Here is a 21,762-nt window from a genome sequence, read left to right as displayed (position 1 = left end):
GTGTGTAAAAAGGCCTGAGGGTTGAACTTTCCCCTACTTCTCACAGTGACTCCGTCTCTGAGCAGACTGCAGCATTCCTCTTTCAGACTGAAGACACCCAACTCCACTCATTGAGACAAACAATATCGAACTGAAATGTCACAGAATACATTTTACAAAAGTTTGAATCTTTAAGTACAAGGTTAATTCTGTTCAACTATGCCAGAATAAACTAGAAAAATAGGAAACGCTATCTAAGGTTTGCTTTTAAAAGCTTTTTAGGGATGATACGTGTGTACATGATGTACATACTTGTTGTACACATATTGGATCTATACAGTATAATCACATAATGATCGGCAAGTATCTTGGTAATCAATTAAGTCATTTAAAAATAAAATAAAAAATATAACAGCTTCTCGGATGTAAGAATCCAACAGTTGTTTGCTCTTTCATTAAAAGTGAATAAAAACAATGTTGGATTATTAAAGGACATCACCATGTGGTCTTGAATACTGCCATGGACATTTATCTTTTTACACATTTCTCACGTTTTAAGACAAATAAACTGATAAACTGTGTAAATATAAGCCACAGATAATAAAAGTTGTAATATTTTAATAACTGAAAAAAAGAAAGAAAACACCTAGAAAATGTATCAAAGACTTAAAATCAGAGTAGAAAAGCTGAGTTTGAGATTTGATAATAACACTGAGTCCATGTCACGTCTCTTTATCAATGAGTTTCTAACCAGGAATTCAGACCTTTCATTGCATCATGGTCCAAGTTCTCGGATGTTTCACCACTATGAAAAACTTTCCACGCCCCCCAATCCAAGCTCCAAGCTCTAGCAGCCAATCAGAGGAGCCCTCCGCTGCAGCACTGCGCTATAAAAACCTCACAATGCCTTTCGAGCAGCACACAACAGACAGACAGGGCAGCTTTCATATCGCAACAGACAGACACAGATTCTCAGCGGACACCAAGATGAAGACGCCACAGCTTCTCGTCCTCCTCTTGACCATTTTGATGCATGTAGCGTCGGGCTTCCCCAGAGCTCTGCCAGGCCAGGACAAACACGCCTCCTGGGACGACGTGAACGTGGTGGCTCACGGCCTCCTGCAGCTGGGCCAGGGTCTGAAGGAGCACGTGGACAAGAGCAAAGCCCAGATGAGAGACATCAACGCCAAACTCAAAGCCTTCAACAGCACGATGGCCGAACTGGAGAAGAAGCAGCAGGAGCAGAACGAAGCTCTCAAGGCCAGAGGTGGCGAGGTGGAGGAGAGAGAGAGGGAGAAGATGGCCGCGGAGCTGGCTGAAGAGGTGAGGGCGAAGGTGGAGGAGGTGAAGAGGCAGAGCGAGGACATGAACTCCAGGATGGACAGACTGGAGGAGAAGGTGGATGAGGTGCTGACAGGGTCCAAACTGGACAGCAACAACAGCGATGACTCAGGAGTCCCTTTAATCCAGGTGAGAGGAAAACACTGCTTCAATGTAATGATGAATAAAAACCAAAACAAGCAGACTGTAGAAAAAAAAAACAAGGATGCTGTGAAGCTGATGTTTTGTTTTGTTTCTCTCCTTCCAGAGGATGGTGGCAGCTCAGAACAGACAGATCGATCAGCTGGTGGAGAAAATCAAGCAGCAACAAAGCAAACTGGAGAAGCAGAGTGTGCACCTGCAAGCACTGCAGAGCAAGGTCAGTGGACATTCATGTAAAATATTTATCACTTTGTCACATTAACACTGAAGTACTGGGGTGATGAAAGAGAGGGATGAACATTTAGGATGATACATCAAACCACAAGGATAACTTCAAATCAATAATATTAGTGTTTTGTAATTTTCTAATTAGAGACAGAAAATGTTTCAATGTTTAAAATGTTTCAACTCTGCTCTGTGATTCTTTCAGGTTGCACACAAAAGAGTGAAATCACACAGACGGAGAGACGAAGAGAGGGCACTGAGAGGAGAGGTGGAACACGGCAGTGACACATCAGGTAAGAAAACACACTTCTCCAGGGGTTTTTTATAGGAGTTTACAACTGAGGGAGGCATGTCGAGTGTTGAACAGACGTTTCAATAGAAGCCGCTGTGAGAGGTTTGAAATTTCAAGCCACCCTGAAAATATTTCCTGATGGGTTAAGACTCATCTCCGACTCGCAGCAGGTCTTAAACCATCACTCAGGAGCGAGTTACCTTTGCCCTCGTTTCCTCGGGGGATTCCTCTATCAGTCTATCAGAGCTCCACAAACAACCAGCTGCATGCACACCTTGAATCACAGTTAACACAACTGTGACCTATAGACACAAAAGGTCTAAAGGCCATTAGATAAAACGGAAGTGAAAAACCTGATCAAATGACATTCAGAGTGCGTCAGCCAGGAATTAAAAAGACTTTCAGAATCGGCAATGACATAATAGAGAAGAAGGGAGAAAAAAATTGACCTTTGCACTTGGTTTTAAAAAACTTGACTCGGTGGCCGAGCAGCTCGCACGGTCCAAAGATCAGGGAAACGAGGACAGCAGCTTCACAAACACACCCACTGTACTGTACTGTACGTGTGTAGGACACTTTAGCCTACTTAACACCACACCTTTACGAAGCTGTGAAATGTGAGACAAATAACAAGTGTGACAAAACATTTGACAGCTTCCTTCCATCTGCGTGAGGCTGAAAATTACAGGTTGCATACAAAAAAAAAAAAAACACTGAGGCCGTGCAGCTGCAAAACCCTCAATGATCTGATTTAATGATTACTTTACTGTATTCTGATCTTTCTTTGTCTGTGGTCTGGTTTCACAGGTTCAGCCAGAGACTGTCATGACCTGTATGTGCGTGGGCAGCGAGCCAGCGGCGTTTACACCATCCAGCCGGAGAACTCCCGCCCCTTCAACGTCCTCTGTGAAATGACCTCAGGTGAGTCAACAGATAAGACGCCAGAAGTCATCTGGTTTAAATGCTGAGCAAGGCTACCTTTTATATATATCCAAAACTCACATATTAGTAACAGCACATAAGCAGAGCACACAGCCTTATTTTTCATTTTTAGGTCTGATATTTGTATGTTTCCAGATGCTGCTTCATAAGTTTTACTGTATTTTGTGTGTGGAAATATTGTTTGACTCAATCTTTCTTCACATCTCTCTGCAGAAGGAGGATGGACCGTCATCCAGAAACGTCAAGATGGATCTCAGAGCTTCAATCAGCTGTGGGAGAGCTACAAGAGAGGCTTTGGCCACTTGAACGGTGAGTGTAGTTCTCTTGAAATGTTAGAAAATAATAAAAGCATCTAATCTCAGGAAGTCAGGAAGAGACTAATCTTTACCTTTCTTCTTCTTCCTCAGGCGACTTCTGGCTGGGCTTGGACAACATCCACTCCCTCTCCAAACAGGGCCAGTACGTCCTGCAGGTGGAGGTCTCCGATCAGGCCGGAGAGCAGCACGCGGCTCGTTATCAGTTCCAACTTGACGGAGAAGAGAAGAAGTTTGCTCTCCACCTGGAGCAGCGGGAGACGCCGTCCGGGCCCGAGGAGGAAACGATCATGACGACCACCGGAGCTTCGGGTCTTCCCTTCTCCACGGCCGACAGAGACAGCGACCTCAGCGCAGAGGTCAACTGTGCCGAGCAGCTCTCAGGTACAAAAACCTTCTCCAAAGAGTCGACTGAACTGAGCACATGAAGAAAGAAAGAAAACGTTAGTATCAACAGCAGCAGCTTTAACAAAGACGCTCTTGTGTTTCAGGTGGTTGGTGGTTCAGCAGCTGTGGCGAGTCAAACCTCAACGGCAGATATCCCAGAAGGGCGAGCCTGCTCAGGAGACACCAGACCAGAAGACAAGTCATGTTCTGGTCGTCCTCAAAGGGACCCAACAACTCTCTGAAGACCACTCTTCTGAAGATCGCACCCGCCACAATAAAACAATGAGCTGCTCAGTCTGTATCAAAAACAGATCAACAAAGAGAAAGAGACCAAAGAAAACAAATGTTGAACAACATCAACAAACTCCTACTGATGCTTTGATATCATTTCTATGCTGTGCTATATGAGAACTATTGTCTCTGTCATATTGACAGTTGTAAATCTTTTCCCTTCGTAAGGGTGCTATGTTTTATTTTGTAATAAATGCTGTGTTTTAATCATTTGAACTTAAATAGTGTACAGTTTATTACCGTCAACATTTACATGTTAAACATTTTATATTTCATTCGTGTGAAGTATTTAAAGCTTAAATAATAAACTAAACTGAACTAACAGAGTCAGTACTTTGTCTCGGCCTTCTTGTTTTTAAGCAATAAAACATTCAGGAAACTTTCCAGGAAACTTTTAAGACATAATTAAGAAATTACAGGCCTGTAAAAAACAGAAGAAGCCTTAAAGTCCAATGGCACAATGTGCTGCATTTAAATGTCTCCAAACAAATGATGCAACAACAACAATTTAATAGCGAGATCTGAATCCATCCAACATCATTAGTGTGGAAGAAACCACTGAGTAACACAGAAGTTAAATATCAGTGTTTGTTGTGTTTGAACTGAGAAGATTTTGGTTGTTCATGTGGTTGACATTCAGTTTCAAGACAAGTTAGACTAAAGGTTCTCCTGGTACCAACATTAATTTTCCTCTTATAGTAATCTTTGTTGTGTCTCATGAGTTTAATTTATTTTAAATTTCTTTAGCACTACTGCCCCCTGCTGGAGAAACGATGAAAAAAAATACAGCTCTTTCTATTTTCACCTGGTTAAACTTAGTTTAATGGTTGTTAAAGTTGCATGTTGCGCATTTCACTTCTATTGTCAAGTTGGGTTATAAAATACAAGAGCAGGGTTAATTTCCTATATTTCTAATTAACAGAATTATTACAGCTGCTTCATCCTGAAGAAAGAAAGAAAGAAAGAAAGAGAGCTGCCAGTCTGAACAGAGGGTTTAAGGTTTAAGTTAAACTGACTACACTCTAGTTTTATCTATGTTGAACCAACTGAGGCTGATTTACTTCTATTATATACTTCTAATATTTCACAAATCAAAATGTATTTTATTCCCCTGCTTTAAAACTCAAACACATAACAAAGGCTTAAATCATTCTTCCAAGCCAATAATTTTTCTACTTTATATCCCACGATATCACCACTAACACACAGTTCCTAGAAGATGATACATTTCATTTGGCGACAAGACTTTGAAAAAGATTGTTCACTTCTGTTTATTTCTTCAGTATCTGATAGTACAGGTGATGGTAGCTCATCTCACAGACGGTCATCAGACACACATATAACAAGGCATTTTATTGTCATAGGTCCTCAGACAGATTCCCTGATATAAACTATACGAGCAGGCGCTCTTAAGCTCTTGCAAGGCACCTCAGGCTGCCAACAGCTGTGTCAAACGTCATCTCACCGGGCGATGACTTTGTTGGCACCAAGGCAAATATGTCATATGTGCAAAAGTCCTCAGCAGCAGAAGAAAAAGAAGCTCCCGCAAAATGAAAGCAAGCGATTGTGTGAAACAGCAAGAGGTCACGACATATTTCCACCAGTTATGGATGCATAATAATCCATAAAAATATTTTTTTTTGAATAATACACAATAAAACGTGACGAGTATTTTTTTTTTTTTCCTTGAAGATCTGCCAAAGTGTAACACATATAGAGTCCATAACAACACACAACAATATGGAGTCAAAGCAACACGAAGGAGAGGGGGGCGGGGCTACTGTAAGTTAAGAGCTCATATGTGTGAAGTGTAAGACGTTTACGTTTGCTAACTGCACTCCAGTGTTTATTCGTGGAAAACAATAAAAGAGCTGGGAATGGCACAGAAGAGAGTTTAGTGCTAAATCACTCGATAACTGCTTCCAGAGGCCGGAGGCAGCAGGTCCACTTCCCCATGTTTGCATTGCTGAAAAATTCTGCTATGATAAAAGGTGCATTAAGAAGCCTTTTTTTTTTTTTAAACATCAGAACTCATCACTTTCACATTTTTGATTTGGTGTTTTTTTGTTTTTTTCTTATTCCACCATCCGCCATCACTAGGCATCTCTTAAAGCTTCAGTCCTGTTTGTTCTGGACGAACGGCGCCCTCTGCTTGTTTTCCCTTCAACTGTAAAAATTCAAGACTACAAGATGCTTATTTATGGTATTTATACTAACACGTGAATATCAATCTCATGATGATTTGTTGATGGTAAAAAGCTACAGCACCTGTAAGATTCACGAACGACTCTTTGAGGTGTGACGAGGTTTGGCATAGCCTGCATTCAGCATATAATAAAATCAAGTGAAAGAGAGGGTGATGCAGGTGGAACGAAATGGAGGGATGTGAAGGAGGAGATGAGGAGAGGAAGGTTAGGAGGCGAGGAAGGAAAGGTCAGTGTGTTGAAAGGCTTATTAGAGGTTCTGCTGGAGGAAGTGCAGCAGCGTAATCTCGTAATGTTCTCCGGACTCTGGACATCGGATACTGTGTCGCTCATTGGGATAAACCTGGAAACACAGGAAGAAATCCGTCAGTCACTGTGGGATTAATTGGATAATTGAAATATTTCACATCTTGCACCACATAAGTCAAATCTGTTTTTTTTTCCTCAAAAAGGTCGATACATGATGTTATTGATGGGTGATCATCATGTATTTTTATTCCCCTACAGACAAAAACTGCTGAAACTACTGTATCATATCCAAACTTTACCAAAGACAAACTTAGATTGAAACATTCAACAAGTTTTGCTCTTAAACTTTGCACCTTCCTCTCCGCCACTGTTTTTTCAGTTTTAATCCTTGCTTTGATAAAAAAATATACTGCCCAAACTTCAACACCAGAGTGTACAACAACTAAAATCAGTGTGTGTGTTGAAATCCTCCTACCTGTAGGTTGTATGGTTTCCCCGCCCGGATGAGCTGAGACACCAGGAAGTTGGTGTGGAAAAAGTGCACGTTCTCGTCTAGAAAGCCGTGCAGGATCAGCAGTCTGTTGGGCCTGTGATCAATGGAGAAGATACAGGTCTTAGTTTGTCTGCTCCTGTTCACGTGTGAATATGTACAGGTGAATACAGCTTCAGACATGAAAGCAGACTCAGAATAGAAATACACTTCTACACATCGCCTTCTGATCAATCATCTGCTAGTCTAGTCAACCGTCTTGAAGCCAGAGGTCTTAAAGGGATACTTCACCCAAAATCGATAATTCACCAATCATCTACTCACCGCCATGCCAAGGAAGGGTTCGGAGAACTTTTAGTTATCAAAACGCTTTTGGAGTTCCAGGGGGGGTCCGGCTAGCAACGGATTTTCATATAATGGCGGCGGATAGAGTTCACTTTTGAATCGTCCAAAACACACACTATGAAACATCCAAATACCTCCAAACTGCTCGTCCGTACTGACCCAAGTGCCCTGAAGCCACCACATGAAAAAGTTGTTCGTAAAAAATTAGTAGATCCCAGTGGCTGCGCGAGATGCGTGAGATTTGCTGCGAGATGTTCTTCCGAACGAACGACGAATGAACATCTCACAGCAAATCGCGCGCATGCGCACAAACATCAACAGAGCCACTGGGAGCTACTGCTACAACAAGGCTAAAAACAGAGATCAAATACATTTTTTCCAAACAACTTTTTCATGTGGCGGCTTCAGGACACTTGGGTCAGTACAGACGAGCAGTATGGAGGTATCTGGATGTTTCATAGTGTGTGTTTTGGACGATTCAAAAGTGAGCACAATCCGCCGTCATTATATGAAAATCTGTTGCCAGCCGGACCCCCTGTAACTCCAAAAGCGTTTTGATAACTCTGAAAGTTCTCTGAACCCTTCCTTGGCATGACGGTGAGTAGAAAATTGGTGAATTATTGATTTTGGGTGAAGTATCCCTTTAACTAAAAGAGGTGGCTAATAGAGAGTGGGGTATAATTATACTGCCACTCTTCATCTTTTCCATTTTGCTGCAGTCACAGTTGAATGTCACACAATGACAATAAAACAACATGGCAGCTCTCACTCATTTGGGAGTTTGTTGACGTGCAGGGCGACAGAGCAGTCCTCGTATCCCTTCTGGTTTTTTTCAGGTGTGTCCAAATATCGCTCTGTGTAGCCGGTGTCGTAGGCCATCCATAACGTCACCGGAGCTCCTGCAATTGAAACCTTGAAGAACAAACACAAAAAAAGGTTTATAGTCCTCAGACATGTAGCCTGAAGTGTTTTCATATTGATTATATGAAGCCATTTGAGCCACTAGCAGTAAATTATACCAACAAATCTGAAGACTGTAATGGACATAAACATAGTCAATGGTCGGTTAAAGAGCTGTTACTGTGTAAAAGGTCCCCACAGGGTTACTTAGTTACCAATCTGCTATTAAAGGATCTGTAAACATGTTTCAGATTCCTCCTGCTACCTCCGAGTCTCCTGCTTGTTCACAAACTACAGATTCAGCAGATGCTCGCGGCCCTGACCTTGAAGATGTCGGGTTTATGGACGAGGCCCATGAGTGAGAGGAAGCCGCCGTACGACCAGCCGTGGATGGCCACGCGACTCAGGTCCACAAACTTGTACTTGTCAGCTACGTAGTGCAACCCCTCCACCTGGTCTTCAATCTCCACCTGGCCCTGGAAGAAAAGGGAGCAAAAAAAACTGACTTCTGGTAAAAGTAAAACATTTTAGTCATTATTTTGCATAAGGTTTTAAACTTCCATTTATCTCACAGTTCCCTCTGACAGACAGATGGATGCTTGAAGTAATAAAATACCATTTTGTCCTTCACAGCTCCTTCAAACTTGAGTCCTCGCTGACACGACCCCCGCCCATCAATGACCAGCACAACGTAGCCCAGAGAAGCCAAAGTGCTCAACCGCAGGTACTTCACTCCTTTATAGGAGTTATTTACTAACTGCACCTGGAAGAAAGGACAAACATGTTCACAGACACAGACGCAGAGGGAAAATTCCTTTTTTTGTTCTAAATCTAACAACAACACAACGTGAATCTGGTTTTAAAAGTGGGAGAGCTCAAACCTGCGGACCGCCGTACACAAAGATGACAGTGGGATGCTTCCTGCCGGGGACCAGGTTGCTTGGTTTGTACAACATGCCGTACAGGTCGAAGCCCGACTTCCCTGTGAAGCTGAAGATCTCTGGAGGAGTGTAGTCGAATGGGAAACCTGGAAACAAGAAAGAAAATGTTCTCAATAAAATCTCATGGTTTTTAAGACAATGTTTTATCTGTTGTAAAAACAAAAAAAGGGTACCAGCGGGCTCCATCATGCTCGCCCAGAACTGTGGCTCTTTGCGTAGCGGGTCGCTGTCTGAGCCGACCAGCTTGAAGATGTGGACGCAGGGAGCGGCGGTCAAGCTGCTGTAATGGCTGATGAACATGTCAAAGGTCTGGGAGAAAGAAAAGAAAAGAAATATGTTTAATATGTAATATGTTTATATCATACATATTTAAAGAGACTAATGATGAGGCAGTCTCTGAAACCACATTATGTCCGCGTATTTGGTTTTCCAGACAGTAATCCAGCTGATGTCATATCTGTGGTGAATGACACTGACTGATATGTAATAGTTTCAATACAGCCTCAATATAGTGTTAGAGATGTATCTGTAAAATCCTTTCAGTGTCAACCCTGCCTGGATAACATCACTTACAAATAATCTGACATCAAGAACTTTGAGCTAAAACAAAACAGAGCAAATCTACAGAGCAGAAAAAGCCTGTGTGTCCTATCTGTGTGTGAGAACGAGTGTGTGTTTCTCTACCTGGCTCACTGAGCAGCTGTGGGAGAATCCCGCTTTGGTGAGTCGGACGATTTCCCCCGGCGAGTCGTAGCTCACCACGTAAAGATGGTGCTCCAGAGGAGAGTCTTTGGTTCCCTGGAAGTAAACCACCTTCGCCGTCTCGTCCACCCAAATCTGAGGACTGGATGAACGCTACAACAAGAAACCACAGAGCACGTAGGAGAATTAGTGTGGGTTTTTGTTGTTGTTGTTGTTGTTGTTTACGCACAAGACAATTTGTGAACATCAAAAGTTTTCTTTCACTTGCACATGAACTTGCATGGTTCATGCATGAGGTCCAGTGTCTTATTCTGAACTTAATTTTTGTTTATTCATAGTTTTTTTCTTTATTAGTTGTAGAATCAAATGTTATAGTTCAACATTTTGGCAAATAGGCCCATTGCCATAATCCCTATAGTCATAGCAGTAGGTTCGTTACCTTTAATTGTCGGTGCAAGCTATTTTTAGAACAGCGGAGCAGAGCCGCAAGCTGCAGAGTTGTTTTCGAGGCAAATACAGAGGCTGCTTGCCGAAAAACTGCCCCCGACAGGAACGCGCATCAGCGGTTTTGCATGAATTTACCTCAAAAACAACTCTCTCGTAACGTTCCTTTATTATCTCATAGCGTGGTGAATGTGCAGGTCACAACTTGTCCACCAGAGCGTTTTGGAGTTGTTGGATTGTGTATTTGATGAGTTTTGATAAGGGAAACCAAGAAATCCCATTAGCCTCCGTAGCATAGCTCTGAGCAGCTCGCGGCTCTGCTCATGCTCTAAAAATAACTCGCACCGACAATTAATGGTAACGAACCTACTGCTATGACTATAGGGATTATGGCAATGGGTCCCTTTGTTGACCTATCCCTTTAAAAGTACTATATCAAACCATGATTACAAAACATTAATTACACACTATGCTAAAACCAGGGTTCAGTGCAGCCTCTTTTAACTGAAGTACTAAACTGCACTAGAGCAGCGACACAGTAAAATGATTTACCTTTGCTCCATGATTTGCCAGCACCTCCCACTCCCCGCTGGTTATCGTCACCTCCTCTTTAACCGGACACTTGAAATCATCTGATAACAGAGGAGCAAAGATGTCAGTGGATAAAGTGGTAAAGACCAGTTAGCTTTGTTAAGTCAGCTGTCACACAGTGCTACCTTCAGAGGGTGTGTAGCCTTTGGCCCAGTGATAGCTGCCCCGCTGCAACACTGAGGTGATCTTGTACAGGTGGCAGAAGCCTGTTTTGGACTCGTTGACTGTGATGAAGGTGATCTCATCATCGCTAGTTTGGGTAAAAGGGTGGAAGATGTCATGGACCTGTGGGACAAACAAACGGTTAGTATGTTATTATGTGTTGAACATGAACGCAGCTGCAAGAGAGACGTTTCTGCAACAAACAACTGATATATTGTTTGTGTGGGAACTGGGAAGATAAGATCTACTTTGAGTCAGACGTGAAAAACTGCAGATTTCTGCCTTTTTTCCGTGAGGTGAAGAAATGGATTTTAAGCTCCCAATCTTGTCAGCACTAATCTTAATACGCCGTATCATGCTTTCCCTTTTTCCCAATTTTTGATATTTACTGCATCTTATACTGTGTGTGGGTGTGTTTTATCCTGTTGTTTCTACCTGCCCAGGGACTGCGGATGGAAAGTAGCTTTTAGCTGAATTGGCTACAAAGCATCTCCTCACTGTGTGTGATTAATGTATTTTGTACATGAAAGAAAAAAATAAACTAGTAGAAAAAAAAGCCAGGGAAAGCTAAAAGGGGAAACTTTTAAGATTGAAAGTTGACAGATGTGGTGTTGAGCCTCACATTGATCCAGATGTCGCTGGTCTCTTGGTAGATGATGAAGGGCTGGACCGTGTCTCCGAGGGCCTCCAGACTCTCTCGTCTGCTGCTCTCGTCCTGGTTCGCAGGGATGAAGAGCTCTGGAGGCAGCAGCACCAACTGGAGACGCTGCTGTCGCCGCTCCATCATGACCGCCCACGCACTGACACACACACACACACACACACACACACACACACACACACACACACACACACACACACACACACACACACACACACACACACACACACACACACACACACACACACACACACACACACACACACACACACACACACACACACACACACACACACACACACAAGTGGAGACGAGTGTTAACCTGATGCCCGGGTGCTTCATTTTTTTCCCAACTTCTCAAGAGCAGAAACTTACTATCGACCATCCTTTGTCCATCCAGCTCTGGTGATGTATTCAGCGCAGGGGAAGAGGCTGGTGAAGGGAACCGGCAGCTCCTTTTCCTGTGTGCTGACAATCTGAGAGAGAAAACACACCAAGCTGACTACAGCACAAACACTACCAGCGTTTGGTTCGCTGTATGTATCGTTACATATTAGGATGTTTCGTGGGTACACTCACTTTGCCAGAGCTATCTGTCTTGATTTCAGCTATTTTAAGAGTAATATCTGGATTCTTGCTGCCTGGAAATTAATAAAACTGCATTACATAACAGAAGATGAACAAGAATAGTCAAACATTAATGACATAAACACAACAAGAGAAAAGAAACAACCTCCAAAAACTAGGAGCATTATTGTTTATAGTATATAAAAATATATTTTTCCACATTAATCAGCTGTTTTAGATCTAAATTCCATAAATCTCACAGACAAATCTATAAAACTTTATGTACAACACATATAAACACAGTTTTCAGTGGCTGCCTACCTGCACGTGGGTATCTGTAGATGTCTGTTTTACGCTCCTCCAGAGCTGGAGACGGGACGTGGATGATCTCGACCTCCGACTCGTCCACCTCCTCGTATAAAATCTGTAAAGTCTTACCACCGTCTGACTCTGAGTCGGAGAGAGGAACAGTGAAGCACATTGGTGTTATTTTTGAAATCTTTGGAGAAAACTGGACAGGTACACTTGTTGTGTTTGGTACTATAGGATTCTTGTTGCTAACACGCCTTCATCGGTGACGTGTAACTCACCTTCTCGAGCAGCTGGTGACCACCAGTATCCGGTGAAGCGGTCAAACTCCTCTTGTGTGACAAATGTGGCCACGCCGGCAGATTTGGGGTCTTCTTTTGGGTTATCACTGCCTGGAATAACAAACACAGATCTGTTTAAAAAGGTGAATTCAGAGCTTCAGGTAAATCTGAGCCTGTTTTCTGTTTTGTTTTTTGTTCCGACCTTTGTGGCAGAAGGTGAGCCTCCTCTCTTCGCCCGTCTCGATGCTGGTCACCCAGATGTCATTGTTATTGATGAAGCCGATGAAGTTGGGGTCCCCATGGCAGATCTTGGGGTCCATGCGTGTGCCTGAACTCTGGCTCTTGATCTCCACAGGATTCATGGGAGAGGTCTGCACGTAGGCACAGTGAACAGTGAACAGAGGACAACTTGGTATCAGCTGCTGCAGTTTGACTCCTCATGATCAATCATGAAGTCATAAAATAGTCAGACGATCAATCTACTCAGACACAAAGTCTGTTTTTTTTTAGGCTGATCCAGATGTTTCAGAGATTTAAAAAAAAATATACCTTAACTTAGTGTTTACTAACATAACAGTCATTACTGTCGAACCCGTCAAAATTTCTTAAATTAATTAATTCAGAGTCTGAAATATAATTTTTTATGGACAAGCAATACTTGTATTTTGCAGCCCTCTAAACACCCTGTGGATGTACACAGACAAAATATATCTTTCAATAAGCATTCTCCATATTCAACCTTTAAAGCAGAAGTAAGTGATATATTTGTGTTAATATAAGTCTTAAATAGTTATATCTTCCGACAGCAATCACTTACATAGAGTGTTTGGACTGAAACACGGGTCTGTCAGTCACTCTGCTCTGCTCTGAGCCGAAGAGAAAACATTTATCGTATCCTACAGTTTTTATCCAATGAGGAGAGAGAACGGCATGCAGGGCTGTGTGTGCAGCCAAGGGATGCGTGTGAATGTGGTGACGTAGGGACGAGGACTGTTATGGTGTGTTCAAGGAAACTCGTATTTTTCCGACCGTGAAGTGGTACCAGTTCGATCTGGTACGAGTTCACCGGTCGGAAGTTACGAGTGGCCGTTATAGTGACTTTCACCGGTAAAACAGGTCGGAAAAACACAAGTGGGTTGCCTGGAACGCTACAAAGTCGTAAGTTGTGACTTGAAGCTGTAATTTACGGTTTCAAAAGCCTGCCTGGAACGCAGCATTAGCCAAAACGACCGGATCACTTACTTCTGCTTTAAATAAATATCTTTGGATTTTGGCCCATTGTGCCAGAGAGAACAAGACGTCACATTTAGGCCTAGAAAATTATAAATGGCATTTAACTTGTCGATCAATAATCAAAGTAATTAGCAGTTGCAATAGTGATTAAGACATTTTTCAGATGGAGCTCTGTGGTGGACAACCAACGGCTACGGTAATGATAACGATACTGGACTGATAATGAGCAGGTCTGTAATAATCCCCTTGTAACGTCTTACTCCACCGTCCTTTAACTCACAATGAAGCTGTTGTTCCCGCCGTCACGGCAGTAGTACAGGCTGCTGTTGGCCTGGAACAGGAAGAGCCCACTGGGTCGGTGGTAGTCATAGGAAGTTATGCCCGACACCCCCAGACGCTTCCTCTCTCGCAGCAGCTCCTCCTCCCGGGAGAAGCAGCCGTGGTGCGGGCTGGCCTGAGGTCAAGGGGTGACAGGAGGACACACACAACGTGACAATGCTGGCCAGGCGAGGTCACGGCCAAAGACAGTTTGTTCGGGGGCATGGAAAACAAACAAATGGTAAGAAAACATTACTATACTAAACTAAAAGAGAGAAAAGCTAAATAACAATGAGTACAACAACGTCTTAGATAATGTCTGACCATCAATAATCTTTAATAATGAGACATTAATCACAGTAGTTTAAAGCTCTATGCAGAAAGACGCTATTATGAGAAACAGGCCACTTAATTAAATATCTACTGTGAATAGGATCAGAGTGGAGGAAGAGGTTGAAGGTTTCTCCTCACCTGAAAGCGATCCAGCAACTGTTTCCATGACAAAACCAGCAGGGCGTCTTTGCGGACTTTCTTTGGAATGTCTGAGTAGAGTAACGCGTTGTCCCTGCTGGTGTAAGGCATCCCTGTCAGGACAGACGGAGACAAAACCGAACTCTGTCAACGCAGGTAAAGTTTTTATATGTCGCGCATTGTAGATGTAGCTTTGATGCAACAGGGAGCAGCAGTGGTGGTTCACAGGAATATCTTACACCAAGAACGGTAACCCTGTAATGTACAGGCTGCGTTACAATGTCAGGAAATAGCTTAATTGCGTAATAATGTCAAGAAATAGCCTAGAAATAACGACCAATTTCATAGCAATGTTGTGTTTTTCATGAAGGCAAAAGATTACACATGCTTTTCATGCTTACATTTTTTTGGGAAAGGCCAGAATTTTTATCCACCAAGTCTTCTTGCAATTGCAATTATTTCTGGGCTATTTCTACACAATCAATCATTATTTCTTGGCTATATTTCTGGATATTTCTTACTATGAAATTGGCTGTTATTTCTAGGCTATTTCTAGACATTATGACGCAATTACTTCTTATTTCTTGACATTATCATATAATTAGCGGCCTGTAGATTAAAGGGTTACCAAAATTAACAATATGTTATGCTAACTGACTGTTAAAAACATAGCAGGAGGAAATGTGACCAATGCCAAGCTGCAAGTAAGGTAAACTCTCACAAGCTCAACCTGTCTGTTGGCTGCTTTGCATTCTGGTTTGTGTTTGGCAACGGTGCTGATCTGAAAACTGGTTTTGCTTCCTCCTGTTCCTGTTCGATGGCTGAACACAGCACAGTTTCCTTTTTAATGCTGACCCAAAAACTGCATACCGACCGTAACTGAAATGTTGCACGAGTGTCTAACCCTTTTGAAGTATTAATGTGGTTTCTACTGGATTTCCCCATTATTGCTCAAGCTAACGTATAATCAGCAGATCAACAACAAGTGAGCAGAGCATTTGGAGGAAAAACTGTGAAAGAGAGGCTAGATTGGTATTTTAGGTTCGCAGATTGTTTTATTGTTTTTTAAATGTTTACTGTCTGTCTGTCTATTTACTGTCTGCACTGAGGGTCTGAGAGAAACACAATTTCGATTCTCTTATGTCCCGTACATATTGTGGAATTGACAATAAAGCTGACTTTGACTTTGAATGTGTTAACATTGTAATTATGGTGAACCTGCAGTTTAAAAGCATTTCAAATCATAGAGAAGATTCATGAAATCGAAAGTTTGCTGTCATTAGCCAGAGTCATCATAAGTCCTTATAGCAGACCAAGTAAAGCTGCAGCAGAGGGTGTTGAACTGAACTAGTGTTTTATTACTCTATATGAAGTCATCTTTTATTTTTTTTAAAGAAAAATCCAATCACTTATTTTCCAAAAGCTACATCGTATTATCTATTTAAAGGCAACACCTCCTACAGTCGAGCCACAAAATTCATTTACATTCATATTCTCCAAGCCTGACCACTTCACTACGGTGAACAGGTGAGTTGCCATGAGCACAAAGTTTACAGGCTCCAGGTTGTGCACCTTTTTAAAAATAACGTGACATAGCTCCAGAGATAATATCATAATAACACCAGATTTAACTGCTGGAGATATCACCGGAATAATTTTCCAAAAATTCTGCACAACAAGCAGAAATACGTCGTCCACAAAGCAAAATGTTCAGTTTCATTTCTGCCTGCAGGTCAGGCCACACTAACTAGACCGGAGTCAGAGCAGATCTTAAGTTTTCAAATGAGCCTGAAGCAGTTCGAGGCCGGCGGCTCTGACTCACCACAGATCATTCACAGAAACATGTCGCCTGTCAAACTGGCTGAGAACAACCATCTGAATCTGCAGGTTCAACAAGTCAACGGCGTCCAACAACCCTCCTCCGCTTCAGCCGTTTCCCTTCTCCCAACTCACCAAGGTAGTAGATGCGGTGAGAGTGCGGGCTGGCCTCGTCCTTCTGGATGAACTGGAAGTCGTGCGGCGCCTTGTTGATGACCATGCCGGTGTTCTTGCGGCTGTTGTGGATGATCTTCCGCAGGCCGTCCCACGTGTGCTTCTCCACCTGGAACTGGGTGGGATTCACGTCCTCCATCTCCACCACCTCCGTGCTGTCCGAGAGCTCGTCCACCCCCGTCATACCTGCCAGTGCGTCTCTGTCACTGCGGACGGACACGTCACATCAGACAGGCGTGTTTCCGACTGACGCTCTCACACATGCACGTTTGTTTACACTCACACCAAAACGCACTGGATTCGTTTTCTAATAAAAAACAGTTTCAAAGACATTTTTGTGGATATTTTGCAGCCATGATTGCTTCGTATTTTTCCTTTGTTGATACGCAGACACACGATTTAATTCATTGGACTATCTGGTGAAAATCGTTGGATCTAATCTAACACTCCAGAGATATTGCAGCTGATTACTGACTATTGATTTGATGATATCCAAATCATCAAAGCCAGTTGTCTCGTTAAGCAGTTAACACTTCTGGAGAGATTTCATCAAAGTTAATCGGTTCTTCCTTTGTCCTTCTTCTGTTAAAAGCAAATGAAATCTCATGACACTGATACATCACTACATCATCACTAGAAGTTAAAAAAAGACAGCAGTGACTGTGATGTGTAATGGGTGTACACAGATACAATGGGCATAACACTAAGAGTTGATCTTCTACTTTCATTTATCAAAATGAATGAAAATAAAAAGTTTGGCTCAGACACATGTGTGAGAAAAAGTTTCCATAAAAGTGGTATAGAGCACGCACATCCAAACACACTACAGGTGCAGGACCAACAAACAAAATTAACTTAGAAAAAATTGTGGAACGATCAACGTTTCGATCAACGCTTCGATCTCTGTGAATCTTCGTCATGATCCTGACGAAGATCCACAGTGATTGAAACGTTGATCGTTCCACAATAAACATTAGAGCTAGAGCTTGATACAGTGTGCGGACTTCACTCCTTTTTTCTAAGAAAAAGTTTCCATACCTTTGCTGGCCGTCTTCTGTTTGGTCTTCGATTTTCAGCCTCTTTACTCTGTGCATTAACCGTTCAACGACCCTGGACCAGACCTGACACCCTGCACAGAACCAGGCAACCACATGACAGTTGGACAGTGTGAGAGGTTTGCATCAAGATGTTACAGAGATTACAGACCGTTACATGGCAGCTCCTGGTCTAACTGATTAAATAAACCTGAGTTAGTACAAATCCAGCTCTCCCCCCCTACGCTATTAAGCTCGCATGATATCAACAGTGCAACGGTTACTGAGGTGACGGCCCAGATCAGGGCAGACGAGTCTTTGCTGCTTCATCGAGGAGCTGCCGTTCTTCAGCCGAGCGCCGCCACACTCTTCCAGCTGTGTGTTTCTGCTACCAACTCTCACGGTGTGTGTGTGTGTGTGTGTGTGACTCAGCTGCATGACTCCGACACTTCCAACGTCTGTGTCACAACTGTGGCAAATGTTGCACCGTTACTCCACATTTTACTGGAGCCTGTATGCTGTCGGCCGTATAGGAAGGAGGCTGTTTTGTTGCCGTGGGGCCAGAATGAACTGCAAATTCTGCTGAGGTTCGTTCCCAGAAAACACTTCAGGCCGCAGCACCGATGAACAAATCATGACTTGTGCGATCACACCTGGTGACTGACATGATCTGAGTCTCTTAATAAAACTCAGTCATTAATGTCCCATATATCACCATGTGATTGAAGCTTCACATCACAAGATCTGCCCACAAATATCCTGGAAAAACCCTTACTCCTTAAATTGATGAAACTGAAAATGTTCTAAAAAAAAAAAGAGCATCCATTTGCATTTAATTTGTATCATGGATAATATAGCCTACATGTATTTCTCCATTGTATCTGCACTATAACCTTCTTTATCAGCCTACGCCATTTACATGATTTAAGACTCGATGTTTACAGGCGCTTCAGCTTTGTTTGAAAAGCATTTTGAATAACTTTGCATTTCAAATACACTAAAGACATTCAATATCATCATGTAGCTGCTGGTCACCTTTAATTAAAGCAGATATCAGTGGAATGTTTTTGTTAATATAAGTCCTAAATAGTCCTATTTTCCGTCAGCAATCACTTACATGAAGTATTTCAGCCTAAACACGAGTCTCTCCGTCACTCTGCTCTGCTGTAACCCGAGGAGAAAATTTTCCTTGTGGGATACAAGTGTTATCCAATGAGGAGAGAGAACGGCATGAAGGGCTGTGTGTGCAGCCAAGGGATGCGCGTGAATGTGGTGACGTAGCACGAGGACCAATTGATGCCTGACAAGGGCGGGGGCTGCTAACTCATGGTGCGTTCAAAGAAACTCGTACTTTGTGTTTTTCCTTCCTGTGAAGTCATACCAGTTCGATCTGGTACGAGTTCACGGGTCGGAAGTTACGAGTGGCCGTTATAGGGAACTTTCACAGACAACAGGATGGTAAAAACACGAGCTACGGGTTACCTGGAACGCTACCAAGTCGTAGTTGTGACTTGAAGCTGTAACTTACGGTTTCAAAAGCCTGCCTTGAACGCAGCATTAGCCGAAACGGCCGTGAAGCTGATATCTGCTTTAAAGAGCTGAAAATATCTGCAAGCCAGACCTGTGTCATATATTCAGCTTTTCTTAATGTAAGGCTGAGATTGGTCTTAAGAGGAAGAACAACTATACAGAGCGTTTTAAATAGACTTCCTTGGCCTCGGTACAGGGTAAATCATTATCTGGGAAAACAGCTATAGCAGTTTGTCCAGTTTTTGTTTCTGTTTCTGTTTCAGCACAACCTGCAGGCTCTTGGCTCACAACTAGACTCTGCTGGTTGGAGGGTAAATTTAGAAACTGGTAGCCTATGCGTTATGATGCTTAAGAATCTGTACAGTTTTTAGTGAATTTCTTACAGTGTAGAAATACTTCAATACAAGTACAGGTCCTAATGTAACTTCAGAAAAGGTTCTTGCAAGAAAATTGCCCCCATGACTTGATTTATTATTATTATTCACAAATAAATGTCTATGCAGCATTTTATTGCTGTAGCCGCCGGTTGAGCTCATTACTAACTACTTTGTGTATCGAACTGCAATGATGTTTCTTTTGTTTGCCTTTTTTTTTTTAAAAATACTTAAAATAGTGAGAACAAATCAATGACTTTAAACTATTAAAATAAAAGCACCAAGAGCTCTTATTGCAAAAACTGACACAATGACATTTTTTTGGTATTTTGAGTGAAATGTATCATATGTACTGCCACTAATTGTTTTTTGATAACAAATATTTTTCATATTTTCAAGCTACAATTGACTTTTTGTTTTCTACTTGACTTGTTCTCTCATTTAACCTGTTCAGTCTATAAAATGTCAGCAGTCCAATGTGGCATTTTCCATTTTCACCAATGGTCCAAAACCAATAAAAATCCAGATCATAACTTATTTTTTTTACTCGGAGCACAGTGGCCCCTAAATCTAAAATTGTAGGTGTGCAAGCAGAAAATGTAGGGGTGCTCACTGTAAATCGCCTTGCAAAGCCTTAATATTCACATTTCCTTTTCATTCATGATCCTCACACACATTGATTGGCCTGACACCTGTAATGACAGATACCAGAGTCTTTGAGGCTCCTCTTGAGTCTCACATTTCACCGGTGATATTATGCTGATTGCACATGCAAGTAGGTGAAAATGTACTTGCACTGCCTCAAATTTTAGGGGCAAAACGTCCCCATTTAGGTGCAGCCTGGAGCCCTGCACACACACACACAGGTCTCTGTCACCGTCCTGACAGTTTGAACTGGTTGTGTGTTCATTAATTAAGCGTGTTAACAAAACAAAACAAAAAAAAATCTGTTCAATCGGTTTAATAATAAGAGAAGTACCGATAGTTGCTCTGGTGTTTCTGTTTTGACACATCAGCTGATGAAGCCCAGGGGTCCGCAGACAGACAGACAGACGGACTCACCGTCAGCTTCAGTCCACACAGAAAACACCTAGCCCCCCCCTCAAACCTGACCAACACTGTAATAACAACTTTAAATGGACCCCCACCACCCCACCTCTCCTCCTCCTCTGTGTCACTGTTACTTCCTTTTGATGCTACCGGGTTTAGCCGCCCGACTGACGCTAGTTAGCTAACATACCCACAGCAGCAAATAATAATAATAATACACAGAGGGGTGGGGGAAAAACACCTCGAAACAGGTTTATAAAACACAACAAGTCAATCTTACACTTTCTGCCGAGGACCTTGGAAGACTTTCTCTCCGTGTGTCCCGTGTTTAAAATCCAGCGGAACGGCTCTGAGCAGATCACAGGAGTCACAGGTAGTAGTTAGCTCCGATGCTAATGCGCTAACAACGAGGAAATGGCTCAACGAATCCAACGATACCAGATTACAACCTTTGACCCCGGAAATGATCCGAGCACCCCACCTTTTTTTTTTTTCAATCATCTTTCTTATGACTCGTTTTTTTTTTTTTTTTTAATACATACCGGTATATTTTTGTATGCTTTATACTGTCTTATTGCTGTTTTAGAATTTTATTTTTTATTATTTTTAAAGTGTAAAGGATTATTATTATTATTATTATTATATTATTACGGACAATACTCAAAATATATCTCCGTTTTTCCCCAAATCACCTGAATACTAGTGGGAGTATTTTACGTTTTGTCCCAGCAAAGCTATCAATAACTTCCTTTCTGCAACTAAATGTTGTTGTTTTTTTCCTTTCTTCAATTAAGCAATTACAGCAACTAGTACCCAAAAATAATAATACAACTTAATCTAATAAATGAAAATTACAAAGCTGTTATCAACATATTCTCATTATCTCATTAAGATTTTTTGGATGACTGTTTCACAGAAAAAAATAGAAAATGTTGGACATGCTGTGACCTGTGAGTTATTCTGATGAATTTGTTTATTAATCATCTAGTAAAATATCTGAAA

At 42.1% G+C, this 21,762-nt stretch overlaps 2 protein-coding genes across 2 annotated transcripts; one reads left to right on the top strand and one right to left on the bottom strand.

Moving 5' to 3' along the window:
- Positions 1-903: 903 nt before the first annotated feature.
- Positions 904-4,230, top strand: LOC310984825 (angiopoietin-related protein 4-like). The gene is made up of 7 exons (XM_083970152.1): positions 904-1,449; positions 1,568-1,678; positions 1,892-1,979; positions 2,786-2,899; positions 3,134-3,229; positions 3,328-3,618; positions 3,726-4,230. The coding sequence occupies exons 1-7, from the start codon at positions 967-969 to the stop codon at positions 3,905-3,907; spliced, it is 1,365 nt and encodes a 454-aa protein (XP_083826278.1). The 5' UTR covers positions 904-966; the 3' UTR covers positions 3,908-4,230.
- A 937-nt stretch (positions 4,231-5,167) lies between these two features.
- On the bottom strand, positions 5,168-21,194 carry LOC310984820 (dipeptidyl peptidase 9-like). Its single transcript, XM_083970145.1, has 21 exons — positions 21,041-21,194; positions 17,811-17,901; positions 16,734-16,978; positions 14,781-14,893; positions 14,272-14,445; positions 12,961-13,129; positions 12,759-12,869; positions 12,490-12,618; positions 12,181-12,242; positions 11,977-12,077; positions 11,563-11,740; positions 10,904-11,063; positions 10,740-10,819; positions 9,726-9,896; positions 9,215-9,350; positions 8,982-9,127; positions 8,717-8,863; positions 8,424-8,576; positions 7,970-8,112; positions 6,841-6,952; positions 5,168-6,459 (listed from the first exon to the last, which is right to left on the bottom strand). Exons 2-21 carry the CDS (start codon positions 17,864-17,866, stop codon positions 6,367-6,369), a joined length of 2,679 nt encoding a protein of 892 aa, XP_083826271.1. The 5' UTR covers positions 17,867-17,901; positions 21,041-21,194; the 3' UTR covers positions 5,168-6,366.
- Positions 21,195-21,762: the final 568 nt, after the last annotated feature.

The sequence above is a fragment of the Trachurus trachurus genome (assembly GCF_905171665.1).
Source record: "Trachurus trachurus genome assembly, chromosome: 4".
NCBI lineage: Eukaryota > Metazoa > Chordata > Actinopteri > Carangiformes > Carangidae > Trachurus > Trachurus trachurus.
This window is presented reverse-complemented; position numbering and strand designations above follow the sequence as displayed.

Bases quoted from the DNA above. Each gene is read 5' to 3' on its own strand.
- LOC310984825 (XM_083970152.1), top strand. From the start codon at position 967: ATGAAGACGCCACAGCTTCTCGTCCTCCTCTTGACCATTTTGATGCAT. The intron at 3,230-3,327 runs GTGAGTGTAGTT...CTTCTTCCTCAG, and splicing joins AGGCTTTGGCCACTTGAACG to GCGACTTCTGGCTGGGCTTG. The intron at 3,619-3,725 runs GTACAAAAACCT...CTTGTGTTTCAG, and splicing joins CTGTGCCGAGCAGCTCTCAG to GTGGTTGGTGGTTCAGCAGC.
- LOC310984820 (XM_083970145.1), bottom strand. From the start codon at position 17,866: ATGCACAGAGTAAAGAGGCTGAAAATCGAAGACCAAACAGAAGACGGC. The intron at 12,619-12,758 runs GTGAGTTACACG...TCTCCGACTCAG, and splicing joins GTCACCAGCTGCTCGAGAAG to AGTCAGACGGTGGTAAGACT. The intron at 12,078-12,180 runs GTGAGTGTACCC...TTTCTCTCTCAG, and splicing joins AGACAGATAGCTCTGGCAAA to ATTGTCAGCACACAGGAAAA.